Genomic DNA, 20,322 nt, shown 5'->3' with positions numbered 1-20,322 from the left:
ATAAAATTGATTTATATTCTGTGAACTTTAGTGGCTGGTACTATAGAACCAGAGTATATCAGTGCTAATCTGTTTTGTTTGTAATGTACAGTTTGACTTTTAACTGGAGGCAGTTTCCACCAAGAACCTTACTATATTCTCATAAATTATGATTCTGTGAGAGTTATAGACTGTACCCTCATTAATGAGAACATATTTATATCCTTGAAACTAATAGCTGATTTATAAGTTGTATTCTATTGTTTATTTTATTAAGGTTTTAGTGATTTCTGAAGAATATTTGTATATGTTACACAATTAAATCTTTCCAAAATCCTATGTACTAGGTAGTGGTATGGGGGTTTTATGGGCATGTTTCTTAAAGGAGAACTGAGACTCAAATGCTTAAATGACTTTTTCCAGATTCACTTGATTAATTTAGACACCCAATTTAGAAGCTATTCTTTTTCTATATTCTTGTTACTATATTGATGTCCAAAAAACTCATATTTATCTGTGTCAGTATTTGAGAAACTGAGAAACGAGGTCCAAAATTAGTGATTTTGACTGATAGAATAATTCTGGAAACACAGAATTGCAAACAAAGGCGAAAGTGGCAGGGAAAACTGATTTCAGATAAGATTTAGTGACAGGAAGACCAGTGGCTAAGCATGTGTAAATTCGAGGGGAAAGGGGAATGTTTTACTATTATTAGACATATTTAAGCATGTTAAGTCTTGATATAGGGCAGTTTATATTTTCTGTGGTGAAGGCTAAACTTTATATATCACGAGATAGCAGTGGCTGGGGACTTGGGAACCTTCTAATTCTTTCTAGATCTTTCTAGATCTTTCTGGATCTTGCTAGATCTAATACTTGAGTGGCCAGACTATCAAAAGCATACTCAGTTGGATTTTATATGCTGTTCCATGATTTTATATTTACTTATTCAATAGCAATGAGTTTTTATTTCTTTATGCTTTAAAGTAGATTGGGCATAATTTGGATTTACCATGGAAAAGACTATTAATGTAAATATTCATTTTTCTGATGTGGGGCAGATAGATCTGCCCACAGATATTCTCCATAACTAATGTATAGGGTAAAATGTCTTAAATTGAGTAAATTTAATTCCAATTTGTTTTTTAAAAAATGCATCACTGCATGTTACATGGAGAGTTGTGTTTTAAGTCATTTAGGAGGAGATTTATAGTGTCTATGTAGTGGTTATTAAAAATTCTTTCTTTTACATTAATGAGAACCAAAGCTGTAAATTTGGAATCAAATACTTTGGTCAAAGGAACGTGGTAGAACACTTTATGTGCTCTATTTAGCATCTCTTATATGGTAGAATAACTTATTCCTTTTAACTTTGTATTCTTCACATTCTAAAGCCTGGTAGCAAATTTGATGGAGCAGGAGGTATACCAAATCCCATCTTTTAGAAAGTCATAGCTTTGTTTATATTCCCATTGTCAGGATTAAAGGTAAAGGGCACAAAAAGAAATGAAGAGAAAATAAAAGACAAAAATGTTGAAAATATGCATTAGAGGTGGCACAGCATTGGCAGCTTTTTCTTTGATTAATCATAACACACACACACACACACACACACACACACACACAGAGAGAGAGAGAGAGAGAGAGAGAGAGAGAAGCACCTAGCTTTAATTTTTTTAAAAAACACAGATAGTTTAGAAAAGAAGAGGAAAGGAATGAACTTGAAACAAAACATGTATCCATTCTCACTAAAGCCAAAAAACCCACATAGCATTTTAGGAGTACTATTTATTAACCTCCTGCCCTATAGGATGGATGTTGAGTATAGTAAATGTGAACTGGAACCTGGCCCTGCCACTTTCGAGCTGTGAGACGTTGGCTAGTACTGAACCTGGTTTAGCAATATTTGCCTTCATTGGTCTTTTTATTCTCTCCATAGCTTAACCAGCTGGAAAAGGCAGTGGAAGCAGCCCACACATTTTTTATGGCCAACCCTGAGCACATGGAAATGCAGCAGAATATTGAGAATTACAGAACGATGGCTGGTGTCGAAGCATTCCAGTTGGTAGATCGAGAAGCCAAACCGCACCTGGTGAGCTCTGGAGACCCCTGCCCCAACCATGTGGAGCTTACTGCTAAGTTTCATTTGGCCCAAAGTGTATTCCTATGGATATTTCAGATTGATCCCCAATTTACAATATAATAACATTTTTATACTTTCACATTATATCACACCTTGATATAATTATCAATATATTTTCAAAATTGAAAAAATTGAGGTGATGAAAATTAATTTAGGAAATCAGTATGAAATGGTGAAAAGCAGAATATGATATAAATCCTCTCTGAGCTTCAGCTCCCACTCCAGTACTTCTATTTTTCACATAGAACTTGAAGCCAGTGTGTTAATGGCTCAGGGCACACTGTGATCTCCCAGCTCCAAACCGGTGGTTCTTTCATTGTACCTGTACTTTCAAATTCTCTCTCTCTTTTTTTTCAAGACACAGAATTCTTTGTTTAAATAAAATCTGACAAAATCATAGTATGTTGAAAGGGCTTCTTTTACAACTGGAGACATTGCCATCCTCAACATTTCGGGATGATCCTGACCTCCAAGATGATTAAAGAAAAGGAAAAGAGAGGAAGGTTTTAGATGGGAGTTTTTGTTTGTTTGTTTTTATTTTTAAATTGGGCCAGGCCTGGAAACAGTTGTCATGTCCAACCACATCAGTCTTTATGCACTTTGTGGCATGGCCCTACCTACTACATTCAAAGGGGCTAGTGTGCTCAGGAAGAAAATGAAATTCATTGGTGGCTCTATAGAAGGCTTGCTCTGCAAGTCTTCTCATTTACTATTAGTTGCAGTGTGGAACTTAACACTTTATCTCCCAGTACAACTCCTCTTTATCCCCACCACAGCACAGGAGTCCAGTACTACAACTACCTAAGTGATCCCCAGTCTGCATGGCCCCTGCTATTCAAGTGCCTGGTGGGTGTTCTTGGGGAAAATAAAGAAAAAGTTTTTTCTGTATTTTTGCAGGAGAGTTACAATGCAGGAGTTAAACATTATGAGGTTGATGACTTTGAACTAGCTATCAAGTACTTTGAACAAGCTTTACGAGAATATTTCAGTGAAGATATGGAGTGCCGAGCCCTATGTGAGGGGCCTCAGAGATTTGAAGAGTATGAGTACTTAGGCTATAAAGCTGGTCTCTATGAAGCCATTGCAGGTAAAGCTTTTTTCCTCTTTATTTATTTTATGATTAGAGAAATGCTATGTGCAATCTGTAAGAATATTCCAACAATGCAGAGGTATATATTGTAAAAGTGAAAGATTCTCATATACCTGAACCATTCTATCTCCCATAGATAAACTTACCTAGTTTAAATTTTGATGACTATGCTCTGAAACTTTTTCAGATGCATATGTAAATATTTATGTATTTTTATAAAAATAGGACAATACTATAAATACTGATTTTCAGCATATTTTTTCTTTTTGTTTTATGCTTGACAATATATTGTGGACTTCTCAAGTAAGTACATGTAGATCTACCTATTGTATTTAATGGTTGCATAATATTCCATTATATGGGGACAATGTGATTTATTTGATCAATTCTTTCTTGATGACTTTTAAGGAAGATATAATTTTTCATTGTTATAATCAATATAGTAGTGAATACTTCTGTATAGTCATCTTCAATCACTTAAAAGAGTATTTTGCTATATTTAGGAATTTAATATATTATAATGTAGAATTTAAAATTGTAGGTAATATGCATTATACATTAATTGGGGAGACTGGCTAGTTAACCATTTATGGTAGGAAATGAGTTCTCTGCTGCATATGAAAAAATACACAAAAATGCATTCTATTCATATTAACAATATAAATATAAAAATAAAATTGTTAGAAGAAAATGCAGGAAAATATTTGTATAATAGTAGAGATGAAATGCTTTTGGCAAGACAACAGATGGGAAATACGAAGAGACGAAGAGACGGATAGAGTTCACATAAGATTTATAAACACAAAATGTGCAATAAATCAAGCAGATTTACAAATGGCAAGTGGGAAAAAAATACAAAATTTATTACAGACAAAGAGTTAATATCCTTAATAGTTAAATAGAACATGTAAATTATTAGTAGTAATTTGTTATTTACTAGTAGTAATAATAATAAACAATATTTATTTAGCAGTTACAACATACGAAGACTTCTATATATCTCTTTTAATCCTCTAAACAATTCCTTTTAGATACTATTGTTATTAACTGTCTTCTCCCTTTTTACAATGAGGGATTTGCAACTCAGAAAGCTTAAGTAATGTGATTCAGATAAGGCTGGAAATGAAACCTAGGCTTTTTTCACTCTGACCCCATACTTTAAAGGTCTACACAATTGAAAAATGGGCAAAGGGTAATTTATTCAATAATAAATGTTTAACAAATAATTATATGAAAAGCAATGTTTAATTTCACAAAAATACAAATTAATGAACTCATTGTACGTTCCCAAACTTCCAGTGTTTTCTATCTCTATAAAAAGCACCATTCACCTAGCAGCTCAATCCACATCCCCAGATGTTATCTTTCAATCCAAAATCTCCCTCAATTCCTATTCCCTTCTTATTCATTACCAGACTTTGATAGATGCTACCTCCTATTAGCATTTCAGATTTCCTGGTTCTCTCAATCCCTTTTGCTGGTTCAAATCAACAGTATATTTTAACTAAGCCAATATGATGGACTCCTTGGTTCAAATCAACAGTGTATTTTCACAAAGCCAATATGATGGTCTCCTTGCTGGCCCTTATGTCTTTTCCAGATTTTATTTTGTAGGTACACAAAGCAGTCTTCTAAAAAAATAAAAATAAAAGTTTGCTCACAGCATGGTGAAAATATCCCACTGAATTATATTTCACTTAAATAAAACCCCAAACCTTTTAACAACGACTTACATTACTACACACTTGTGTATGTTTTCATAGTCTCTTTTTTCCCCTCTCTCTGTGACTCATTCCTACTGCACTCTTTTAATTCCTTGGATATGCCTTGCTCATTTCCACTTACAGGCTTTCAAAATGTTTTCCTCTATTGCTTGGCTAATGCCCTGTCTCATTCCGTGTTCAGTCCTCAGTGCCTGAGTACAGTGACCGCCAAGTAGTGACTGCTTAGTAAATATTTGTTAAATGAATGGGTTGAATGAATGAAGGAGAGGACATATCCATCAATCATGTTGCAGAGATTAATATGGTTAATAATACTCTGAATTTCTAAAAATATAGGTCATAAATTGTTAAGGTCCTTTAGAGGGGCAATAGGGGAATGAATATCTATTTAATTAGACTAAGAAGTTAGATTTCAAATCAATTTGTCAAGTGATCAATTTGCCTGCCATACACTGTTACCCTAAATCAACTTGATTCACCTACAATCAATACCAGTATCTGAATTATTAAACATTGTTTCCCCAAAAGTTGTGTTTTACTGGACCTCTGCCAGAGCTATTGCTTGCATTTTTATGAGCACTACTCATTTGGATGTCAATTTTATATGTGTCTCACATTTCACTTGCCAATTTTATGTGTGTCTTACATTTCACTTGCTGAGTATTGCTCTATACTTAATTGTTGACTTGCAGATGGGCAGGCTTTTCCTTTGTTACAGTTTACTATCTTGTGGTTTTGTGGGGATATGTGTCCTGTCTCCATTCTTACATTTGTTTATACACCTGCCTCAACTAATGACCGCAGCCTTGGCAAATGGCCTAGAACTGGTTTAGGAAGATTGACTGACAATTCTCCACAGATTAACATTTACTAATTTGTCCAAGGTCAGCACAGCATCTTGGTTGCTGGAAAGGAATAGCGATCTCCTAACTGAAGCTCTAACTACTAACCACAATTTCTAACACCCATGATCCCACTTCCGATAAAGAAAAGTGATTCAAAAAATTCATAGTCCCTTTATTTTAACCCAAATATTATATATTATAGAAATATAGTAAGTCTTCTTCAGAATTTGAAGCATATCCAATTTATTATGAGAGGGAAACTTAAAAAAAGTATTCCCACATAATGTCTTGGATCTCAAATTTATTAAAAATATACTAATTGCATAATAATATTTGATATAGAAAGAAAGCAAGGGATACAACTACAAATAAAAAGAGATATCATAATTCTGACTGTAAATTCTAGTTTGGTTCAAAACTGTCCTAAATTAGGAGTAAAACTGATTTTAAAATACAGAACATATTTAGAAAGCCATAATATTTGAATTTTACAGTTAGAACATTAAACATTGGAGAAAAATACAAATGGCTTCTGTGCTTGTTGAAAGCCCTAAAAGCTATCATTATGTCACCCTTATTTTGCTGCTATTTATAGCTTACTTTCAAAATCCTTTTATTAAGATTTTGAGTTCTTGGTGGGTGTGTGTCATACCCTTTCCTTTTGCTTGTCATTTGGAATTAGGAGGAGTGTGTTATAAGGTAACTGGCTAGCTCACTAGGAGAAAATGGTTGAGGGTTGTTGTGTTCTTAAAAAAATAAAACAGCTAGCTATTTATTTCAAAAATACTAATCAAATAAACAGAACTTATTCTTTCCCTCACATTCCTCCAACTGAGGTTAAGAACCAATGGATTGTAGGGATTCTGTTAGCTGTGCTATATTGGTTTGACTTGGCCATGCTAAAAGAAAATTGGCACAGTTTTCTACACGCCAGAAAATGTACATTTACTTCCTGTTGTGTTTTGGGGTCTGTCTTCAAGGTCATCGAGGTACAAACTAAACTCTCCCTAACAAAGAAACTTTTGAAAGGAGGCAGTTGTTAGAAATTAAATTGCACGGTCATAAAGTTAGATTGTTTTATCATCATTCTCAAGAGAACCCTCTCACTCAGCACAAGCATGAATGAACTATTCTCTTTCTTGAAAAGACTACCTCCATCTTTATTATAAAAATCAAAGTCAGGGCAAAATGTAGGAAGTTCCCCGCCCCCCCCCCCCCCGATTCATTAGCCACTTGAGTTTTCTCAGCTCATGCTGAAAGGAGCATGCAAACCTTACACTTTCAGATCTGTTTGTAAGTAAGAAAAATTGGCCCGTTTGCAAGCAAGAAGAACTAGAACAAAGAAAGGGAGACGAAGAGAAAGATGCAAGGCACTTATTTAAATTCTTTAGCTTTCATCTGTCTGCAACTTTACCAGTCCCTATGGTATTAGGATTTACAACATCCAGGTGATGAATTAATTTGTATCTGGATAGACTAGCCTCTAATCAATAGGTTCAAAGGAATATTTTTATTTCCTTATTTGGAAAAGTTGCTTGAAAATGTTAAGCCGAAGGAGCATTCTCTCTTTACTTCTCTGCAATGAGCTCCTCACCTAAAGGGCAGTTCCTTCCTCGCAACTGGTTCTGACATAACCAGGATCTGGCCTTCTGATCCTGACTTTGGGATGCTTAGGGCTATCTTAATATCCAAAAGAAGGCCCTGAAGTTGTTAAATATATGGAAGTCAGCTGCTCAGCTGTTTGAGAGTGGGAGGATGTAGAAAATAGGATATCTGGAAGGGAAGAGCACAGTACAGAGAAAAGACCGGGAGTCCGAAGATTTGGAATCTACCATTAAGTACTCTAGTGATCACGGATTAAGAGACCTTGGCAAGTCACTTAACTTTCTTTGTGAAAAGGATTTCTGATTATGAAGTGAGAATAATAATGATATCATTCTCAGAGTGTGGCGAGGTGAGAAATGCCCAGTGTAACTGTGGCTCTGACTTTGAAGTTTGGACATTCAGCAGATAGGAGGGACCCACTTGTCTGCTCTTGTCTTCCAGATCACTACATGCAGGTGCTGGTTTGTCAGCATGAATGTGTGAGGGAACTTGCCACCCGCCCTGGCCGCCTCTCACCAATTGAGAATTTTCTTCCCCTGCATTTTGACTACCTACAGTTTGCCTACTATCGAGGTAAAGCGTGGGTTATCTGTGAAGACCTTTGAGAAGAGATAATCTTGCTCATCATTACAGAATTTCTCTCTCATCTCATATCACTGCAGCTCAGGACAAAAAGAGCAGAGTGGGCAAATGCTGTGAAAATACCCTGAAAATTATACCTAGGCTGACATTTTATGATTTTTTAAATTTAATTTTTCTAACTTAATTTTAAAAGGTAATAAAGCTCATAAAAGCTTCCCTCTCTTTATTTTCTCCACAACACAATTTCATGCCCCACAACACCAGTGTCTTATTTATTTCTCCAAAAATTTTAAATCGAAACAACACTCTCTCTCTCTCTCTCTCGTACAAAGAAAATAGCATATTATTTGCACCGTTCTCTACATTGTTTTCTTCACTTAAAAATATATATCAGATTTTTTTTTTTAGTAGGTTGGACCTATGAAATTACCATTTGTTTAGGTAAATTTTGGCAATTTTGTATGGTTTGATCTAATTATTTCTGTATATAGAGATCTTCCTCATTAATTTTTCTTTATATCTGCATACCATTGTACTATAATTTATTCATGTGACTTCTTACTGATGAGCATAGTGTTGTTTATAATCTTTTGCTATGATAATCAACAATCAAATGAGTGACATTTTACATGTCATGTCACATTTGCACATAAATATAAGATAAAAATCTAGAAGTACAATTACTACATCAAATGATTTATTCATTTATAATTTCCATAGATATTACTAGTTTTTCTCCATATGCAGTACACTTTTCATTGCTCATCAACAGAATTCATTATCAAATTTTCATATATCCCCCAGAGTCTCAAGTGAAAATTGATATCTCGACAGTTTTTATTTCCATTTATCTTATAAAGAAAGAGAGAGAAAAAGGTCGAGCATCTTTTCTCATGTTTAAAAGCAGTAAATATAATTTGGATTGCTGAAATTAGTCTTAAATGTTGTCAAACTGTATACAAAAATCAGAATGCTACTCTATTTACCTGTATTAAAAAATATAAGTTTACAAACACCTTCAAAAAGTGGAAACTTTTGATAATTTATGCAAAACATCTAGCACCAAAGCAAACCAAAAGTAGTACCTTTGTAATACTTGAAATTGTGTCTTCTTTTATCTGCCGCTGTTTCTGATTACTCTGCCTCACCTTATCTTCCCTCTTATTGTTGTTTAACACTGACCGCTCATAGACATGTTGAAGTACCCCTTAAAATTATTTTAGACAGACTTAGGCTGACTCTTCCATCTTTCAGTTGGTGAATATGTGAAAGCCTTGGAGTGTGCCAAGGCATATCTTCTGCTCCATCCGGATGATGAGGATGTCCTAGATAATGTGGATTACTATGAGAGTCTGTTGGACGACAGCACTGACCCAGGATCCATTGAGGCCAGAGAGGTGAGACCAATTTCTCTTAGAAGAATTTCTACATTCTGCTTAGATGCTCTGGGGAGACTTGGTAAAAAAAAAAAAAAAAATAACACTGCTTTTGAATATATCTAACAGTTCAGTAAAGGTTCTAAAACTCACTTCTTTCAAACTTTAATTAGTGATGCCCAAAGCATATTTTTCTCATATGTGCGAGCTTAAAACAGTCTCTTGAGATGGAGTCATTTTTTGCAGCTCTGAATATGTTTTTTTTGCTTATTTGTCACTGTCTAATGAAAACTACTTCCACTTGAACATTTATCATATCTTTTAACTGTTATTTAAATATAAATTTTCTTTTTTTTTCTTCTAGGATTTGACAATGTTTATGAAGCGTCATAAACTGGAATCAGAACTAATAAAATCAGCTGCAGAGGGTCTGGGATTTTCATACACTGAACCAGTAAGAGCAAAGAGGAAAGAGGAAATGTTTTTTTGAAAGAACCATTCAATGGACTTTTTATTTATGGTTTTATTTTCTAGCCTCATTTGTTGAAAGTTCTAATCCCCTGCTATAAGTTAACAAAAACTGGGGAGATGGAAGAGGTTACTTACTCAATATATGTGATAAACTTTAAAAGACTTTAATAGATTCCCATAATAGTGAGAAACAAAGTCAAAAGCTAGTATATTTGGATAAAAGTATTTTGTACATGATGTATTTGCCTCAGGTTTGTTTTATTTCCTAAATTCTGCACGCAACATTTTGTATTTTCCTTTAAACATTTCTCTTAAACTTTTTTAAACATCGAAGAGACTTCAAAACCAACAAACTCAATCACAATTGTACTACCTAACATGCTGACTTTTCTTCACTTGTTCATATTGCCTTTTCATATTCTTCATATGAAGACATACTTTTGGCAGAACCAGTACTATAGTATAGATAGATTTCTGTTTTGATTTTTATTTAAGAAATCATATGCAATTTCAATATTTTTATAGCTTTTAAAGTTATTTTTAGCTAATATATAGAGTTGATGTACAATAAATACTCTTCTCCTAATGCTGAACATTTAATTCGTTTGATTTGTGTAATCCTTAATGCATTAAGCATTTTCCTCTCTATTGAAATATATAATTTGAACAAATTCCCAGGAGTGGGATTACTTTGCCATCAAAGAATATGAGAAGTTTTAAAGTTCTTGAAATTGCTTTTCTAAGTTTTCTAACACCTTTACTGCTCTTAGCAATGCATAAAAGTATCGGTTTACTACAAACACCTTAGCAATGAGAGACAATTTTAAAATTATTTATAGTAATCATATATTATCTACAAAATGGTACATCATGTTGCTTCAATTTATATTCTTTGATGGTTGGAAAAGTAAAATTTTCACATATTATTAATTTTTTCTTGAATATGAATGATCCAAAAGTAACTTTTTTGCATCTATCTGTTGGTTACTATATATATTCCTTTTGTAATTTACATGTCATTTATTTATAAAAAGCACCATTTGTAAAATATCCTATTTATAACAGATTTTTCATTTTTGTCTTAGTTATGTTGTGTTTTATTGGCACATTTTAAAAATTAGTATAATTTTAATATACCAATTCTAATGTAACATAATAGTTTTATCTGGTCCTACTTATGATTTCTTTCAAAACTGGGTTATCCCAGGTAACCCCAGAAAATATCATTTATTCACTTTATTATCTTGTAGTGATGGTTAATCAAGCTGGACCTTTTTGTTTGTTTTATTCATAAAACATAGAGGAGTTAGACTGAATGATCTTTTAAATCTCTTCCTGCCACTAAATTCTAAATCACATTCTTGGACAAAAGAATGTCTGCCCAGGATAATTCTATGCCATTTTTTAAAAAATCTACTTGTGCAATATTTATGTCTTTGTCCAAATTACATTACCTAGCCTTCCTTCTCTTTATTTGTTTTTTAAAATAACAAAGTATATTTTGTCTTTATATAATAGGTAACTTTCCTAAAACTTTAGGTCTTTTGAGAGTTTGAGCATTTTATTTCTGTAAGTGATGTTTTAGTGACAAAACTACTGATGTTTTTTTTTTTTTTAATTTAAAACAGAATTATTGGATCCGATATGGAGGACGACAGGATGAGAATCGGTGAGTTTTCCATTCACAAATCCAATGTTTATATAGAAAAATTTTTCAAAGGTATAAAAATTAAAAAAATCTTTTTCAATTATGGTTGCCAGAAAGGAAGGGGATTGTGAAGATTGATGAAAAAGGGGAAGGTATTAAGATGTAAAAATTGCCAATTATAAAAAGTCACAGGAATGTAAAGTACAACATAGGGACTATAATCAGTAATACTGTAATAACCATGTATGGTGTCAGACAGGTACTAGACTTATTGAGGTGATCACTTCATAAGTTATATAAAAGTCTAATTACTGTGTTGTATGCCTGAAACTAATATAATATTGTATGTCAACTGTTGGTTTTTAATGAGAAGAAATACTTAGGGTCATACCTATTATAAGGACTTAGTCTACGAATAGGCAACAGGATATAATTAAAAGAGTACCAAACTGGGAATTAGAAGCTCTGCATCCTGGTCACAGCTGTTTCTGTCACTTCTATGTAACCTCGAATAATTTATTTTCCTCTTTGGGTTTTGTGTTTTCCTTCGAGTTAAGGAGTTAGATCAGGTGATCTCTGAAGACTAAACATTCTGTGGTTCTAAAACAGAGAAAATTGAATGCTGTTTTTGATTCATTAGTAGAAAAAACTATAATATTTTCCTGTTAATGCTGAATTCCCTTGCTACATTTATTTGAAAGCAAGAAGCTCAAAAAGTTTTACTGCAAGCTAAAATATTAGGTGTCAGTAACTCAATCAGAAATGAAGATAACTCATTTTTTTGAAACGATAGAAATCAAAAGTCAATTTGCATGTTATGAGCAGGTCAAGGAATCATAGAATGTAGGAGTTAAATGCCTCAGATCACGTGAACCAGCCTGTTCATTTTCAAATTTAAAAACAGGCCCCAAGAAGGCAAAAGACTCTCTGAGGGTCTCACACTTGGCAGACTGGCAGATCCAGATTTTGTTATTCAAAATCTTGTGGTATTTCACTAGACTTCAAGGACTCAATCTTGGAGTGGCCTAGAATTATTGAAAGAGATTCAAGAATGCATATGCACATTTAGATTTGTTCAATCTGTGTGTATTGAAAGAACATCATACTATCATGTTTATTTGCAAAGTTTGACACAAACTTGTGTCCTCTTTCATGGAATAGTCAAAGACTATTACACTAGGACATGATTTATTTCAATTCAGCCATTGTTTTGTGATGAACACTATCTATGTCGAAGACATAATAGAGCACTCTGAGAATTGTAAAGATCCACATGATAGTTTTTTCCTGGTCTGTTGGGACTCACAGTCTGCTCTGAAGGAGGATAAGTTATGGATACAATTCACTGTAATAAAGTTTGCTAAGAAGATTTAGAGAAGTGAAATAGAGCACACTCATTGAAGAAATAGAGAAATGGAGACAGTGACATTTAGCTTGATCTTGAAAAACAGGAAGATTTGTATTCAACAAAAATAAACAATATGGAGTCATAAAGTATCTGGATAAGGTATTCTTTGCCTTTGAACATCTTTGTTCAATGGGAACTTGCTATTTCAACTTTTTTTTTTTTTTTTAATGAACAGTGTCCCCTCAGGAGTAAGCACAGAGGGGGTAGAAGTTCATGGATTGTCAGTGGGGAAAAAATCATCACCCAAGATAGACCGAGACCTAAGAGAGGGTAAGTATCTGTGCACTTTGACTCTTAGAAGGCAGGGAAGGAGAGGATGAGATTTGACCAGTTTTTACACATATAAGGACTAAGCTACTACAGTTCATAAAGTTTTGAAAGCAAGTCTTAAAAAACAAGAATGTCTCAGATTTGCATATCTACCTTTGGTTCCCACAGAAGGGTTTCCCAATTCACTCCCTCATCTGTTTCCCACAGGAATCCTGTGAGCCAGACAGAGACTGTATGATCGCTGTCATCCTCGGTTGACTAGAGAGGTCACATGGCTTATTTCTGTGACAAAGTGAGTGTGTGCTAGGTTGTGTAGAATGGACTTCATATCAGAGGAACTTGAAGAGACAGGTCACATGGGATATTAGATTAGTTAATCTAAAATGATTGAGGCACATATACCTGAGCAGGGCTATGAAAGATAAGTAGTATTTAGGTTGAATTGACAGAGGTATAGAGGGAGCCATTCTAATGGATAAAACAAATGGAACAAAGGCACAGAGTTAGAGAGAACAGAATATTTTATGCCTATTTATGTAAATCAAAATTAATGGAGACATAGGTGGAGAGTTGCTAAAACAGTTTTTAAATAAAGCCAAACATTGTTATAATAATGCATTAATTACAATAGTAGTACTGATTGCAGAAGTAATCCTTAATGATTATCATTTCTATGTTTTATAATTTTTCAAGTAAATTTACACACAATTCATTTTAATACCGGCAGCATCTCATGTAAGAAAAGTGTCCCCACTTCACAGGCAAGAAAAATGAGATTTACAGAGACTTAGTGATTTGTCCAAAGTCTCACAGCTCATAATAGGTTGAGCAGGCATTGAAGCCCAAGCTTTTGAACCCAAATCCATTTTCTCTTCTTTACCTAATTATGAAACAGAGAAGTGTTTAAATGTCTAAAATGTCCCCTATTGATTAATTGTAAGATAAGAAGTTTTCAAAAACTTGCATTGAGAAATACAGTACTCCTTTTCCCAACGAGAAGCTTGTCAGCACATTCCTCTAGCTGATTTGAAAACTATTGGCTCTCCACAGCTCTCACATTTCCCAGCCCTTTCCTTCCTTAGTTTCCAAGTCAGTTTGAGGTAGTAAACAGGATAATATGCTCATCTAATCTGACCTGGACCTCAGCTTGTAGCCACAGAGCCCAAGCTCTTTTGCAAGTGCCAGAGAGCTGCATGGTCAGCCAGAGTTCATGTTGCTTTTTAAGCTGAGAAATCACCCAGGAAGTACAGGAAAATAAGCCAGCACTTTGCTGTAAAGGTTTAGGAAACTCCAGGACAGTTGCCAAATTTCGAGGCATTTTTTTTTTCCTGGCTACCAGGGAATCTGATGTTCAGTAACTGAGAAAGAAGACTAACGGAAAGAATAGAACAGAAGACGTCACAGGATAGAGAAAATTATAACTGAGTTACCAAATTCTATCATTTTTGCAGAATTTGCTTAGTTGAATGGGCTAATGGATATTAGGATATTCTCTGGAAATCTTCTGGAAAGCCTTCTGTACAGTCACTAGAGATTTAAATAGTGTCTAAATTAAGAACAGTGGTAGACAGAGAAGCAAAGTTTCCAACCAGAAAATACTTTCTTATCTTCGTCTGGCTGCAAGTGATGTCAGGAAGACAAGAAAGGATACGTGCCTCATAGAGTAGAATGCATGTCAGCTTTTCTCATTTTCCACAAAAATACTGTCATCCACTCTGATTACATAACAATAGTTAGTCATATTCATATTGGACAGTTCCCAAGCATTAAGATGGGAGTGGCTCAGGGTGACTCCAGTCTGTGGAATATGCATGTCAGCTTCCTAAAAACATCTGTCACTCACCCATTCTTTCAACCAGTAGTTTTCCAAAGGTCCTGCTCAATAATAATCTCGGAGTCAATGGGGTATATAGTAGAAATAACTTTGAATGTGAGATCCGGAGGCCAGATTTCCCAGGTTGTCTTAGTCTGATGTGCTCTGCAGTAATAGATAACTAGAGACTCAGTGTCTCATCTGTATGACCCCCCACCTATAAAACAAGGACAGCAACTTTTGGAGAGGGTGAATGTGAAGAGTCTTATGTAAACTTTAAAGGGCTGTGCTCATATAATGGCTTCTTAGAATACCCACATCATGTCTTTATGACATTGTGATACTTATGGTAAAATAATTTTTCCTGCTGTGAGCCACAGGCAATGAGCACAAAGGAGTGTTTTCCAAGATGATCCCTCTTTATTGCAACTGGAGAGTCAAAGCCAGGCACATACTTTATGAATGAGAGAAGAATTAAGTTGTTTAACTAAATCTCTTTGGCTGTGGTTAATAGTTGGCTGAAGCCATCAAATCAGGCCCCAGGAACCACAACACATTGGACTGCATTTTTATTTTTATTTTAACATTTTTCTCTCTGTCTGGTGTGCTACTAGTCATTCGTAGGCTGACTGACTTGCATTTTAGAATGACGAGATTTATTTTTCCTTTTTTTTCTTTTCTTTTTTTTTTTTGTATGTGTGTGTGAGGAGGGCGGGTAGTTGGTTGTTTCTGTTAAATGTATGTGTGGGAAACCTCTATACAAAATTCTATGCTCGGTGGTGATTTTGTTAGCTACATAAAAGGCGGATTTCTAGTACAGATTCTACCTGAACTATTAGAGTTTAGGTATTTAAGACTCCATTAGCATTCTGCTCCTTCACCTGATCTTTGTATGTTATTTATGTCATGATTGGGGGAATTGTCAATATCTTTTTAATATACTCCATTATGCTTATTCAAATGTCTCAGAACTTAGCACAATCTATTAGGCATATTTTACTAATATAATAACCATCATCATAATAATAGCAAATACTTCTATAGAGCTTAAGAACAGTAGCCATTTTTCTTACTGGTTTAGTTTTAGTAACTTTTAAAATCATATTTTAAAAATAAACTATATTTAAAGTAATATACTCTCAATATAGAAAATGAGAAAAACATGGCAAAGTACAAAGTAACCTAGTTCAATAAACTCTTAGTCTGTCTTTCATTTCTATTTGAGTTTTATATTAGAAACTGCTTTTCAGTGAACCTCTGAGTATCTTGTCTTTCTTATTGAAGTAAAATCAATTTTTATGTTTCTAAATGGGAGTGTAATAAACAATTGACTTTTCCAAATATTGGAGGGACTGCCACGTTTGGCTATGAATCTTAATTTACTATATAGATTAGATCAACCTTTCCCAAGCAAACTGTTTTTTATGTTAATAGGTCCTACTATGGGGAACAAAAGTTGCTGTTTTGTATTATTATTGCTGTGAAAAAAGCACTAATAGAGCAGCTTACAATAACATACATTTTTACTCTTGCACAGTTTCTGTGGGTCAGGGGTCTGGGGATCGCTTAGCTGGGTCCATTGCTCCAGGATCGTTCACAAGGTTTCCATTAAGTTGTTGATCAGGGATGGGGTCTCTTCTAAGGCTCGATTGAGAAACTATCTTCTTACAAGTTCAGATGACAGAATTCAGTTCCTAAAAGCTTATTAGATTGTAGTCCCGTTTCTTGTTGGTTGTTGGATAGAGAATGATCTCAGTTCCTTGCCATGTGAGCCTCTCCAACACAGCCACTTGCTGAATCAAACAATGCAGAGAAGGCAATAGACTGAATCTGCTAACAAGACAAAGTTGCAGTCTTATTGTAATGCAGTCACAGAAGTAACATGCCATCACCTTTTCTATATTCTATTGGTTTAGAAGCAAGATCTAGGCACTGCCCACACTCAAAGGGAGCAAATTGTACAAACCTATGACTATCAGGAGGCAATGATAATTAGGGTCCATCTTAGAGTATCTCTGCCACAGGAAGGAGGAAAGAAAAGGAGAGAGGATATTATGCTCAGTTAAGAGGGAGAACTGCTATTTGCTACATTGATACTTAGGATATTCATATGTCTGTTCACATGGTAAAAGTCCTAAGAAGCCTCTTAATGTTTGTTTAACCTACTACTTCCCAAACACATTTGATCAAGAAAATTTTTTAATAAAAAAAATTTTCTGTAGAACAAGTTTGAGAAACACTGAATTGTAGAAAAAAAAAATGTTTTTTCCTGTTCATCCAAAAGATTGAAACTGGGAACTTGTGGGTATATTCTTGGAATCCAAGAAATTCTGCATTTATAAATTTCATTGCAATTTTTAAAATATTAAGAGGGATAACTAGTGGGTCATCTGAATGATCACCTTATAACCAAATATTCCCATGAAACTTCCTACCTCAGGAGGTATGGTTAGTTACCATCACATTGGCACCAGTTAATAATATTTCAACAGTTGAAGACTAATAAGAAATCAAGTAGGAGGAACTTATAAATAATGTATGAGGACCAGGTGAAGGCCAAAATTCATTATGGTACACTAAGATTTTGTTGTAGTTTCAACAGAGAAAATTTATAATAGAATAAATTAGTCATTTCACACCCAAAGTGCTATAAGGAATGCTGACTTAAAGAACCTGGGCCACATCAGTTAGTAGAGTATTCGTGTGGAAGGTAGTTTTTTAGTTTCCGCAAAATAATGTTAACCATTTCATTAATATTGTTAATTTTAATTTAGTTGGTTTTATGATCTTGTTTTTATTTAATTTCATAAATTGATTTTGGCACTATAGACATATGAAACCATAAAAATAAATACTGTATTTCTATTATAATTGCCAATATCGAAGTAAAATCATATCAACTGACACATGTCATATCGACTGATACGTTTTAGTGTGTTCGTACAGTTATTATTGACAGGCTCATGTCAGACCCTTTGGGAGTATTATAAAGAGTAAAAAGACCAGTGCTTTTCTGAGAACAGGTCTTTTACCTCATTGGTTAATTTGATTTCCAGGTATTTTATTGTTTTTGATGCAATTGTACATGGATTGTTTTCTTAATTTCTCTTTCTGAAAGTTCATCATTGGTGTGTAAAAATGCCATCAACAGACAATTGGATAAAGAAATTATGGTTCATATATACAATGGAATATTACTCAGCCAGTAAACAAAAATGAAATCCCACCATTAACAATGATGTGGATGCACCTAGAGGTTATTATGCTTAGTGAAATAAGTCAGAAAAAGATAAATACCATATGATTTCACTTATATGTGAAATCTATGAAACAAAAAGAACAAACTAATCAAAACAGATTCACAGATATAGAGGACAATCTGGGGACAACCGGAGGGGAGGGAGGTTGCAGGACTGGAAGAATGAGGTGAAGGGTTAAAGAAGTACAAATTAGTAGTGATGATAGTCACGAGGACGGGGAACATGGCATTGGGAATGCAGTCAGCATTAATGTAGTGGCTAGGTGAACAGCCAGAAGACGGAAAGAGCAATCAGAGGGATTATTTTATAAAGTATCTAAATGTCTAACCAATATACTATATACTTGAAACTGAAAAAAAAAAAAAAAAGAAAAAGTTTTTCTTTTCTGTTCACTTTTTGGGTTCAAGATGGTTACCCTCTGTTACATTTGATGATTTTCTCTCCATTAAATGTTTTGTCCTTTAATCCTACTTTTTGTGAGGAAAGAACCTCATCAGGTCTAGATGAGGTTCTTTCACCACCTAAAATATGTCCCCAAAGCATCATTCTCTGAAGAGCCTGTGTGGGGCTAATTTCATAAAGTTGTAGACTCTATCCAGGGAGAGAGCAGGTGTCTACAGGAAACCCTTTTGTGCAGAAAACATGGTATAAAGATTTGCCCAGAGAGCAGAGAAGACTAAGTGTTCCAAAAGCAAGACCATGTAGAGTCCATGGGTTGTGGAAAGAAGACTAGGAAGGAGCTGGGTAACTTGGACATGACTGTCCTGAGGCTGCATTTACTACCTGTGTTTCCTGGTGAAGGCATTGCTCTACATACATACCCATGAAACTGAGGTGTGTATGTCGTGCCTGGGGGTGTTATAAGAAGTAGGAACCAACAGCTGTGGAGAAGGATGGGTCCAACTGCCGAGAGAATTCTGCAAAGCCTACTCAGAGAATCCTATGAGCTGCCCAGTCTCCTTTGCAGGATCTTCACTGGAATAAAATGAAAAGATAGTTGACCAAACCCAAGATACTCTACAACTGTATACGTTATCATGACATTTTGGAGAAACCTGGTCATCAGACATCTGCCTTTTTCCTAAATCTGTATTGTGTTTATCAAGCTTCTGAATTTATCTCTAAATTCCTAAATATTATGAGGAAACTGACTTGTCAGAATTGCACATTGAAAGCTGTGATTTTCCCCTTGGGGACAGAGGTCACAGAGAAAACTGTGCTCTGTCCCTTCAGGTGGCCCTCTCCTCTATGAGAACATCACGTTCGTCTATAACTCGGAGCAGCTAAACGGGACGCAGCGGGTTCTCCTGGATAACGTCCTGTCAGAAGAGCAGTGTCGCGAGCTGCACGGTGTGGCGAGTGTGAGGACACCCAGAGAGGGCGGGGACCTGCCGGTGCTCACCTGGAAGTGCTTTGGTTCTGGTCTTGCACAAAGCTGGAAAACTAGGCCTGAAATGTCACTTTCTTCAGGAGAAGGACATTGATTTTGGAGGCACTTTCATGGCCTTTGGGTCGGGAGGACTTTAGTTAGACCTAGCTAGTGGATCTAGCTAGTGGATGTGGAATAGTTAGTGGCTTAATTCCTAGGATGACAACCATCCAGCACGTGCCCCACCTGCCACAAAAGGTCACAAGGAAACCCCTTTATTTTAATCAGTAATTAACTAATATATTAATCATTTATTTTCTACCTATTTCTATAAAAAGTGGTGGTATTTTATAACAAAAATGTAGCATGAAGGTTAAATAAATATATCTCTTTTGATTGGAAGGATTAATAACACCAGTGCCCTGAAACAAAATGGGAATGGTTCTGAGTATTGACTTAGCTTCCTGACAGTCAAGGCAGAAAGGGAAACCTGATAAATTCATAGTCATCGTTAAGAAAGTATCTTCTTATGTTTTGCTTCCAGGGAATCATGCTCGTTGGTGATGGATACAGAGGAAAAACTTCACCCCATACACCCAATGAAAAGTTCGAAGGTGCAACTGTCCTGAAAGCACTCAAAGTAAAATCTTCTTTTGGGTTTGGATTCCCAAGTGTCAATCTAGGACTGTCTATGAGTGGCAGACACAGGAAAGAGAACTTAGAATATAGTCTTTTCAGG

General features: G+C 34.9%; 1 protein-coding gene across 2 annotated transcripts in view; it reads left to right on the top strand.

Annotated features, from left to right (window-relative positions):
• The window catches only part of P3H2 (prolyl 3-hydroxylase 2), a 138,790-nt gene that overhangs the window by 105,613 nt on the left and 12,855 nt on the right, over nt 1-20,322 (top strand). For both annotated transcript variants that reach the window (XM_036218505.1, XM_016136324.2), the window contains exons 2-10: nt 1,919-2,071; nt 3,020-3,209; nt 7,828-7,959; nt 9,223-9,365; nt 9,709-9,798; nt 11,444-11,484; nt 13,047-13,141; nt 19,448-19,575; nt 20,128-20,223. In XM_036218505.1, coding sequence (XP_036074398.1) covers nt 1,964-2,071; nt 3,020-3,209; nt 7,828-7,959; nt 9,223-9,365; nt 9,709-9,798; nt 11,444-11,484; nt 13,047-13,141; nt 19,448-19,575; nt 20,128-20,223 — 1,023 coding nt within the window. In that variant the 5' untranslated portion in view covers nt 1,919-1,963. The remainder of the gene's footprint in view (nt 1-1,918; nt 2,072-3,019; nt 3,210-7,827; nt 7,960-9,222; nt 9,366-9,708; nt 9,799-11,443; nt 11,485-13,046; nt 13,142-19,447; nt 19,576-20,127; nt 20,224-20,322) is intronic.

This window comes from Rousettus aegyptiacus, unplaced genomic scaffold (assembly GCF_014176215.1).
Source record: "Rousettus aegyptiacus isolate mRouAeg1 unplaced genomic scaffold, mRouAeg1.p scaffold_m13_p_4, whole genome shotgun sequence".
NCBI classification, from domain to species: domain Eukaryota; kingdom Metazoa; phylum Chordata; class Mammalia; order Chiroptera; family Pteropodidae; genus Rousettus; species Rousettus aegyptiacus.
This window is presented reverse-complemented; position numbering and strand designations above follow the sequence as displayed.